At 36.3% G+C, this 11,384-nt stretch overlaps 1 protein-coding gene across 1 annotated transcript in view; it reads left to right on the top strand.

The window, feature by feature from the left end:
- The first annotated feature begins 2,370 nt into the window (after window positions 1-2,370).
- Window positions 2,371-11,384, top strand: part of lrrc75bb (leucine rich repeat containing 75Bb) — a 30,829-nt gene continuing 21,815 nt past the window's right edge. The window contains exons 1-2 of the mRNA XM_084399732.1: window positions 2,371-2,909; window positions 7,112-7,240. Of these exons, the coding sequence (XP_084255858.1) occupies window positions 2,628-2,909; window positions 7,112-7,240 (411 nt within the window). The 5' untranslated portion in view covers window positions 2,371-2,627. The remainder of the gene's footprint in view (window positions 2,910-7,111; window positions 7,241-11,384) is intronic.

Here is an 11,384-nt window from a genome sequence, read left to right as displayed (position 1 = left end):
ATGTAATTAGTTTCCACTGTTATGGCGATGATACTCAGTTATATCACAATATATATATATATAGAATATCACAACCAGATGAAATCTCTAAATTATTCAAGTTGACAGATTGTGTTAAAAATATCAAATGTTGAATGACCAGTAATTTTCTTCTATTAAATTCGGATAAGCCTGGGGTATTACCTGTACACAGAATCTCTTAGAATACAATTTGCATCTAAGAGGATGTTCTGTTACTTCATCCTCTACAATTAAAGACCTTGGTGTTATATTAGACAGAAACATGTCTTTCGATAATCATATTTCAAATGTTACAAAAACAGCCTTCTTTCACTTCAGAAACATCGCTAAGCTACGGAACGTCATCTTTTTTTTGATGCACAAATCTAGTTCATGCATTCATGACCTCTAGATTACTGTAATGCACTACTATATAATTGGTAGTCCTCTATCCTCAATAAACAAACTACATTAGTCCAAAATGCAGCTGTTAGTGTTCTTAGTTCAAGAAATTATGATCATATAACCCAAATTTGTATCTCTCCGCTGGTTATTAAGTTCCGTATCCATTTCAAAGTATTGCCACTGATATAAGGCCCTAAATTGTTTAGTTCCTGTGTATTTAACCAATCATCTATCGCCCTGCAATCCATCATGCTCTTTAAGTTCACAAAACTCTAGACTTTTGGTAGTACCTAGGATATCCAAGTCCACTAAAGGAGGGAGAGTGTTTTCACATTTGGCTCCTATAACTCTGGCCTTCCTGATAATGTTCGGGTCTCAGACTCAATCTCTCAGTAAATATATTAAAGACATCTCTTTAGCCAAGCATAGCCTTGTACTGCAGTTATATCAGATTAAATGCATGTGATTACCTTTTGCTTGAAATGTTATGAACAGCAGCTACGCTAATTATTTTCCATTTGCTTTGCTTTTTTATCTCGGGATGCCCATCTCAAGGTAACTAGAGAGTACGCCTGCTCATATTAAGATATGAACATATGCTCCAATCCTCATATGAAGATTTCAGATGTCCGCCAAATGACGCCAACCCCTGCGAGGACTTCAGATGACGCTAACTCTGAATATGGACAACTGCCAAATTTTCTATAGATTGTAATCATTAGGCTCGCTTGCAATTATTGCTTTAATGAGATCATTGTTTCTGCCTAAATGAATACGTGATAGCCTAATAGCTAACTGCATGATTTATATAGTCTTAGAACTGTATTGTACACTCTTTTAAAAAAGGGTTCTATATAGAACCCTGGGGTTCAGTATTTGGCCAATAGAACCTTTTACCCCCAAAAAATGGTTCTATGTAGAACCCTTGCATCACAAAGAACCTTTTTTATTAAAATGGTTCATGTTTTATGACTGAAGTGTAAATTAAAGATTACACAATAATTATAGGCCTACACAACACATTCACAAAGCTTTTTGAGTCAAGACCCATGAGAATGACTGTTGTAGTCAAAAACAAGTCAACAAATATGAATATCTATGATTTGAGCTGTACATTAGCATGAAACTTATATTTCCTAATACATTATAGTTTGCCTTTTTGACAAATCATTTTGTGAAGAAGAAAATAAACTAACCAGGTGTTTTCTTTATTTTGTATACCATATTGTGATGGTTTTAATCTATCGAAGGAAACATTAAAAACAAATAATCGTAAAAATGCCCCCTGGAGGCGTATATGCGTTGCATCATCCTTGAATTCCTATTGGTGGATTGACGAAGATGAACCTCGAGACAAGGGACAGTTAATTATTCAAACTGAGGAGTCCGCCATTTCTGCCCGTTCATACACTCAGGTAAGTTAAGTTTTTACATTTTTTAAATGATTTTACTTAAATATTTACTATTGCAGTTAATGTTTATATTGGTTAGAGTAGCCCTTGTGTTAAATACTGATAGGCCTACTAGAAGCTAAATTTACCTCAGTAAAAGCACTGCTGTTGTCTACATTTTTGACATACGGACATTATTTGACAGTCACCTCTGATTATTCTTAATTGTAACTAAGAAACATGCATTTTTATGTAAAGCTCCTTGGAAATGATGTATTGTGAAAAGCACTATACGAATAAATGTGAATTTAATGTAATTTAATTAACCAGCTATAAAAAAAAAAAAACATTAGCGTAGGCTACCATGTAAATACCATACAGGGGCCTAAATGGTAGCCTACTTTTTGTAAATCACTGGAAATATTTCTGTGTTCTGAGTCATTTTCAATTCGGTATCTATACAGTAGGCTACGTGCTGACAGGACAGAACGGGCTTCCCTCCCATCATCAACACATGTGGGAGTCGAGCGCTCTGATTGGACAGCGAGTGAGACATGGGCGTGGCATGTGCTGAAGCCTGGAAGAACACAAACACCGCGGAGGTTCACAGGGGCAAGAGAACCGCGGGGAAAGTGACATTTTAATATTTTCGTGCGATGAATATGCATTTTACTTGATGAATTTGATCCTACCCGAGCAACTGAACTAGATGAAGTGTAATTATGAGCGTGCACTCAGTAAAAAGATCTTATAAGGTTTACTTTACGCATGCTTTATGAAACAACAGCGTTGAATTATTTGATACTTAGACAGAAATTGGAAAGTTGAAACATGGGATCCAAGTTGACCAGGCAAAGTAGTTTAGACAGCCAGGCGACGTTCGTTCGTAAGGATCGACAGCATCATGAACGGGATGTGGAGAAGACAAGTGGAGGAAGAGGAGAGTTTTTATTCAGTTCTCTGATGCTGAAGTCCGACAAGCTTCCCGGAATGCTGCGCAAATCCAGTCCCAGCCCTTACGTCCGGAGAGTGGCTTGGGTTCGGGAGATCCAGACCCTGCTGAAGGAGCAGAAGGGGGAACAAGCCATCGATGTGTTGAAACTGCTTAGAAAGGTACAAAACATCATTTTTTAATAACCCAGATTGTATCATTTTTTAGACAGAACTACAGGTTGTTGTTGTTGTTGTTGTTGTTGTTGATGATGATGATGCTGTTGCAGCATGATGCTTTCACTAAGAAAAGAAAAATCTCAAATGTGTTGTACTGTCTCATAGACTGCAATGATATATATATATTTATATATATATATACAGTCTAGAAATCTCACATGCATCTCCCAGTGTTTAAAATTCATTTTCAGCATCTAAAACTTTTTAGATACTAAAGTCTGCAATGAAAAGTTTGAGATTTCTATACAAATTCAAATATTTCTAATAAAATACAATAAAATGGGTACAATAAAATAATAATTAACTGCATTTGAAATAAAACAGTTAAAGTTACAAGCCTTACATACAGTCCTTTGGAAGTAGTGGTAATACCATGGTGCTTTGATATGTGTCAGGGTACTAAATGAGTATCATAATACAGCATGATTTACTGTATAATGTAGGCTACTTCAAAGAACCTTTTACATAATAGAAGGTATACCATGTTACGTTTTGTTAAATATATTATAAATGTAGGCTATATGTGATATAGTATACGTAATATAAAGATCGCTGGATTATTAATTTGTTGTGATATGTTTGATCATGATGGACAAACCAGCTTATAGGTGCTTTATAGTGGAGTCAGATTTGCATTTACTGCAATTGTCAAAAAGGATGATCTGGACTCCGACAACTGGAGACAAGACTTTCAGGATGTCACAAATTGTTCAGAGCAAATCCCACCTCTCCAAAGCTATTCACTGGATGTTTCCTGATCACGACTGGGAGGTTTGATAGCTGTTGAACAGTTGAGGTCTTTGTGTAGTGCTCAGATATTGCAGCTGATGATTGACAGGCTCCTCAGTGCTCCATAAGTCCATCATTTTATCCTGATAGCAAACCAGATCTGCGTAGACTAAGTTCAGTGGTGCAGACTCATTGATCCAGCTTATGCTAATGAAAGCACCACAGTTCAAGCTTGAAGTGTTTACGAGAGAATCAGCACGTATGGACTTCATGGAGGATTTTTGGTCATTTCATTGTGTTTATTGAGTAGCTTGCCAAGAGGGTCCTCAAATCACAGGAACACCTCAATGTATGCGACCTGAAGATGAGGGTCCTCCAGTTGCACACTCACTGGATAAAAGGGGCTGAGAAAAGCCTCTTTTGTCTTTTTTTTTTGTGCAACTTGAGTCTTTTTCTAATGATGTCTCCTAGCTTGTTGAACATCTGGAAGTAGATTCTTGGCATCTGAATCAAAAGATAATTGGAACAGAATGAAATGATGGGAGATCTGATAACATGAAAACAGTAAAATAAAGCTGGATTGTCAGAGTTTCTGTGCTTGTCTGTGCAAAATGATTTCCAAGTGGTTGCCAAGACGTTGCGATTTTGTTGCTAAGGTGTTCTGAGTGGTTGCTAGGTGGTTGTTTACCCCCAAGTCACTAGATATGGCTTTTTTTTTTCATCCATTTAATTTGAGGCACAATTTCAGGTATATATACTTGCACTTTAATCTTTCTGTTATCCCATTTTGACTCTGCTTTGCCATATTGTATGAGTCATTCATTCTGAAGTACATTTTAATGTCCCTATCATATATGTCTTAAATTGGATAAAGTCAAATGGATATCAAAATGAGTTTATCAAAATCTTTAAAAAATATATATGATCAAAAAGTTATGACAACATGTTTTTTTTACATTGCTTTAACTCATCAAAATAAGTTCAGCACTTTTCAACTTTTTGATAAGTTGGATTCAACAAGATTCAACTAATTTTTTTAGCGAGTTTAATGTAATTTAAGTTGAAATGAATTAAACGTCCAACTTTTTTGGGTTCTGTATAGAACCATATGTTCTTGAATCAATTTTAAAGAACCCTTTATGCCAAAAAAGGTTATTTAGGGAGAAGTGTCATAAATGAAAGTATTGCTTAATAACAGTAAGTTATGCATAATTACATGTAACTAACCCTAAACCAAACCCTACTCTAACCGTAACTCTATAAGTACATGTAGTTAAAAGAAATTAAAATAATTAATAGAAAATGTATTCATTAAAACTAATGATCCCATGATTCTATATGAAGCGCCTGACAGAACCCTTTAAGTTTCTAAACAGAACCCATTCTTTTAAAAGTGTATAGAAATATTAATCACATAAGCAAGTAGCGCTTAGTTTGTTCATATTATTTTAGTCATTATTTTAATATCTGTGAACATTTTGGATTTAGTCACGGGGAAGTGAATCTTCAGTCCACGGTTTCATCCCTGTCTAGATATGGCACATTGTCACTTGGATGCCCAGCCAGTCGAAAAGCTTTCCAAACATGGAGCCGTCTCACTCGCGTCACCCCGGCCCTGGAAGCTCTTAACACCCTGTTGAAGGAGAGAGAGGGGTCACATCGAGGCAAACCTTGCTACCTTCTAAGACTGTAGGTTGCTGAAAGAAATTAATTCCTGCGCATTGAAAATCAGCTTTTCTGTTCAGGGAAAAATGGATTGGATGTTAATCAACTCAGGGTCAAAAGGATGGAGTAGAATGCTTCCTTTTGCCCCAGAGAGAGTGAGAGAAAGAAAGTGAGAGAGGAGGACAAAAACAACATCCCTTATCTCTGCTGTAGCTCTTCCTGTGCCCTAATGAGTGCAATTCATTTTCCGCTGTTGACTCTCATTGAGCAAAGGCAGGAAACAACTCCGCTTACATGCTCTACTGAGCACATGCAGTGGATGTCAATGCTACAAAGATTTTGTGGTTGCATAATATGTTGAAATGAAAATGTTGTCCCTTTGATTGCACTTTAATCTCCCAGATATGACTCGGCTTTGCCATAATGTTTGGGTCATTCCTATTGTAGTATGTCCCCATCATCATATATTTCTATAAATATTAGATCAAGATGGAAGTCAAATGAATTTGTTTGCATCTTATCTTGGTATTGTTAACTAAAACTATAGTTTTTGGTAATTAAAATAAAGCTGAAATAAAATAAAATATAAATATATGAAAAACTGAAACTTAAATGTAAGCACATAACAAAATTACTTAAAATTAAAATGAAAACTGGAAATATAAAAATAAAAAGGTAATTCAAAATATGAATAAATACTATAATAGTATATAAATGCTACTAAAATAACACGAATTCAAGTTTGACATGAATTTTAAATAATTTCACTTGAGTAATTTCAGTGGATATTGGCTAACTTTAGCTTTTTATTCATTCCTGGCGTTGTATTCATTTTCTTCACCAGTACAAAGAGTTTTTTCTGCGGAAATCCTACTAGACACTTTTCATAGAAAAGCTTTCTTAAATTACAATGCGTTCATATTCATTTTAGGATACTGTGTTCAAAAAGTACTGCAGAACAGAAATGACTCGTGCTTATGCTTTATAGATGAAAAATAGAGAGCTTGGAGGAGCTTCCAGATGGCAGGGAATCCCTGAGAAAAAGAAGTGCAATACATCAGCGTGAAACCCAAAGGGAGTTTCCACTTCCCCGGACTCAGCAGCTTTCCTCCGCCTGACAGTTTCTTCATCAATTTCAGTGGGATCTGTTTTTGAATCGACTCACAGGGTGGTGTAGTTGTTGCTTTGTGATGCTGGCATTTGCCTCGATGCATTAAATGTGTTTTGTGTTATTCACTTCTATATGTTTGCTTTGTCTCTTCTAATTGCGCAGACCAGTGGATTAAACAAGAAACCTAGTCCTCAGGGAATTTTTTCTTGATTCTCCCACATGCCTTTTTTCTTTCCCTGTTGGTCGTATCAGACTTGCTTGCCTTGGCTGTTCAGTGGGGGAAAACACTTTAGCTGTCTACGATAAGCCCGGCTAATAAGCTGTCACTGTGTCTGCACACACTTTCTCTGCCTTACGTAAAGAAGCTGGACTTAAAGGTTAGCAGCGCTAGTCCAGCAATAAATCAACAAACCGTTTCTTTCTTCCGAAGCACTAGAAGTAAACATGATGCAAAGATTGCTTTTATCTGCATGTCATTCAAAAAAGCCCCTCGTGTAATCTGGCGAATGGAGATTGGAGGCGTAGGATGAAAGGATTAAGTTGTTGAATATCGAGGTTTATCAGTGACCTTTACTTGAATTTGTAATCCTGCATGCTTAACAATCTCTCTCTCGCTCTCTCTCTCGTTCTTTCTCGACAGGACCTGGGTCTTGAAGGAACATCTCTCAACGACATCCTCTACAAGAACGCTGCCTTCCTCAACCTAGTGGATCCAATTTCCCATGAGCTTTTGCTCAATTTGGCCCGAGACATGCAGTGTCCAAAGAGGGTAAGCCACCAGCACGAATAAGCGAGGATGGTCGTACACATAAACTCGTGAGGTGGCTAGTCGAAGGGTTTGACTCGATATCAGCCCACAGCTGCCAACGTTAACTCTGGATCGCGGCATGAGCTGGAGCAAAACCTATGCACATGTTCATTACTCAGTCTCCAGATATGTAGAGCTTTTATTTTTAGCTGTCGGTAAGAGGCTTCTGAAGCCCCGCCGAATGATTTAGACCACGGTCAGCTGTCATCCCACTGCCGGGACTGGAGTTCGGGAGCTCGCGCTTCAGCCCTGTCCAAAATTAGTTTGCAAAGCGCGAGAAGTACAGAAAGATGGAAGTGACCTTTATTTTGCTCAAGAGAGCCATCAGTGATGTTTTCATTCCACGCTGAAGTTCCACAGTCCTGTTTGGACTTAATTGGACAGAAAGGCCAGCGAGAGGAGCACTTTCCAATAATAGATCCACTTGAAGGGGCACGGCTTGACTTTTCTGAATAGCGGATAGAATCAACATTTGTCATATTTCCAACCTAAATATGTTTACCGAAATATACCTTACCTCTGCTAACATTTTTGCAAAACTCCAAAAAATAGGCTACTGTACAAGATAAAAGGCAGTAAAACTCCAACAACGTTTATTCCTTTTTACACAAATATTGATTACAGAGGAAGATTATCAATTAACCCTTTGGTACTGTTCGCGTGTCGGTCAATGAAATGATTGTACTATATTTTAGTTCTATAATATTTTTAATTTAATGTTTTGTATTTTTTTAATTTATTGTATTTATAATCTATATAATCTTTTTGAGCATGGACCTGAAAATGAAATGTCCTACTTAAACTGTGGTAAATCTTGAATGCTTTAGAGCACAGACTTAAGTTTGGTCTCTTTTTAAAGTTGAAAAAAGTTGTACATTTATTGTTATGAAAAATACACAAAAATACTGTTTTCAATTTTTAATTTTAAAACACTTTTTACTCTAAAACTGTGAGAAAATCAAAGCCATAAATCTAAACAAGCTGTGAAAATTTGTTTGTGCGCCTTACCAAATGTTTCCAATAGATGAAATTCAAGTGAACAATAGAACAATACAAGTGTGACTTTTTTTTTCAGGACCATTTAAGCTTTATGAATCATGTCCATGATTTGTTTTTGTGTGTGTTCACACAGCAAGTGCCAAAACCTTTACCATATTTCGTACCATTCCGATGAAGTAAAAAAAATCTAAAATAAAAAAACTAAACGTAACATTTTTCGGTCAAAAATGAATTGAACTTCACCAGAGGGTTAATAAAACCGTATTATTTGCACTATTTGCACAATTTGTTATGACCTTAAAACACTTTTACCATAGTGAATGATTTGTGAACTAATACTTTTTGACATTTGCATCACATAATCAGTGGCTTTCCTGACGTAGTAAACTTTCTCAGTAGGTCTCTATGAAAGAGCTCAAAGACTTGTAGAACAAGGTAAAATGGCATGGGTGCTTCAGCAAATGTGTTTTTATTTCACATTTTCTTTGATTAATGCTATTCATTACGGTTAAGTGTACAGTATAGGTGGTATGTTATTTTCAAACTTGTTAAACCACCTTTATTTAACCTTTTAGCTCTTCTGTACTGCCGCAATACGTTTAACAACCAACAATAGATATTTTTTCAGATTCACCTTCATCTGTTTTGGATAAAACTGAACGCTTTTAAGTGCCACTCAATGGACTTTGAAATTGTCACAAAAAGTGACAGTAGCAATGTAATATTTTGCAGAAATGTCACCACAGTCATGCTTTTCCCAATGGGTACTTGGGTAACATATTTCTCATATAAACAGAAGTGCCGGACGTTTTGTCAGTCAGTGTGCATATCTGATAAAACAAGATTCTAGCCAACATTTTGGGTAACCTACTGTAACCCACCGTCACTCACTCAATAAGAATGTAAGAGGGGTCACTGACTAATCGGCCGGCTCTGGCATTGCTTTTCGATTCTCTGTCACGTATTGCAATGGCCCATTTTGACAGTAAAGCAATGTGAGGCTCACATAAGTTAGAAGAGGAGCACATCACAAGCATAAACAATTGTAATAGAATTAATTAGGATGCAACTCATTAAGCATCTTTACCCTGTCAGTGTGTCGGGACAGAAAGCTGGGTTGTGCGCTGTTCAGAATTTAGTTGAGAATCAAAATTCCAATTTCAAATTCCAATTCAATGCAAGGAAGTAAATAGTTGGAATTGAAATAAATACATGTAACTGTAATTTTTAAACAGAAATGCAAGACAAACATTGAATGTTGGATTAAGATAGATAGATAGATAGATAGATAGATACATAGATAGATAGATAGATACATAGATAGATAGATAGATAGATAGATAGATAGATAGATAGATAGATAGATAGATAGATAGATAGGGGTAGGTAGATTGATGACAGAGACAGACAGACAGATAGATGGATGGATGGATGGATGGATGGATGGATGGATGGATGGATGGATGGATGGATGGATGGACGGACGGACGGACGGAAAGATAGATAGATAGATAGATAGATAGATAGGGTTGGTAGATAGATAGGTAGGGGTAGGTAGATTGATGACAGAGACAGACAGATAGATAGATGGATGGATGGACGGACGGACGGACGGACAGAAAGATAGATAGATAGATAGATAGATAGGGTGGGTAGATAGATAGATGATAGATAGATAGATAGACAGATAGATACTAGATCCGTTTAATGTAATAAAACCCAAGTAAAACGTTTGTTTGCACAAGCACCGTCACAAGCATTAGCATTTACCTTCTAGCTTTGAGTTTGCCGAGGAAAACAAGTTTGAATCAGGTCTGAGCCGGACAGTGGGATTAGTGGGAGTATTTTAACATTGCAAAAAGAGTGTTCAGGCTGCATTTTGATCTCAGTTGGACTCTTAGCAGGCGTCTCAACAGGAGAAGCCTTGAAGAGCTAAGCATCTAAACCCAGAAAACGAGAGCGAGGGATTGAAGGGCTCTAAATTTCCTCTGCTTCTTTTCTTCCTCTCTGACTTTATAAACATCAGTTTCTGGCTGACAGGTAGACAAAATCCCATCCTACTGAGCTCAGAAAAGCCACCATGCTCCTCAAAGAAATGGATTCATGCCATTCAGATGTCATGCCTGAAATCCAGACCTGTTAGACTTCGTTATATAATCAGTGTTGGAGGGTAACGAAAAGTAGAGAAATCGTATAGAGTCAGAAACATCTGACACATTTTATTGAATCACTTTGTTCGGACAGTTTGTGTACATGAACCGGATCAAGAAGAAATGATTCAATGATTGAAATCTCACTAAACTTATATGTAGCGTCAGATAGTCTGAATCATTTTAATGAATCAGTTAATTCAGACAGTTTATGTACGTAAACTGTTTCAAAAATAAATTATTTACTGATTCAAAACTCACTAAACTCATATGTAGCTATGGCAAATCTAATTCATTTCAATGAATCAGTTCGTTCAGATAGTTTGTGTGAATGAACCAGATCAAAAAGAAATGTTCACGGATTCAGTGTTTTGCATCCATTTTTTCTTCAGTTTTATTAGTGTTAATTTATCAGTTAATTTATTTAAGCCATAGAAATACTGCTCTCATTAAATTAAATTATAAATTTTTATAAATAATAATACATTATTTTAAAGAAATTAAATGCATCGTTTGTTTTATTTTAAAGTATATTTCCCCCTTAAATAACTTCAGTATAGTTTTTGTTGGTAGCTTAAAGTGTGACATAATGCTTTAAATAACATCTACATCTGCTTTAAATAAGAAAGATGTTGTCATTTCATCAATGCAATTCAAAACAGCATTAAATACTGACAACAGTTGTAGCAAAATCAGCTTCTTTAGCCTGAATTTGTCAGCGTTTTATTGTCTTTAGCTATAACAAAATAACATCCATTCAAACAAATAGGGGAAGGGGAAGCAACAGACATATTATCAATAATTTAAGTCCCCCTGTGGTGAAAATCAAGTTGTTAATGTTGTTTAATGTGGTGTTTTTAATATGCTAACCATGAGAAAATTCATATCAACCAATCACGTCAACGAGTGGATCTCTTAGCTGGTGTGAGTGAGTGGAGGCGGGGCTAATTTGCATA

Source organism: Rutilus rutilus (genome assembly GCF_951802725.1).
Source record: "Rutilus rutilus genome assembly, chromosome: 25".
NCBI classification, from domain to species: Eukaryota; Metazoa; Chordata; class Actinopteri; order Cypriniformes; family Leuciscidae; genus Rutilus; species Rutilus rutilus.
Note: the sequence above shows the minus strand (reverse complement) of the source record. Positions and strands in the feature narration are given on the sequence as shown.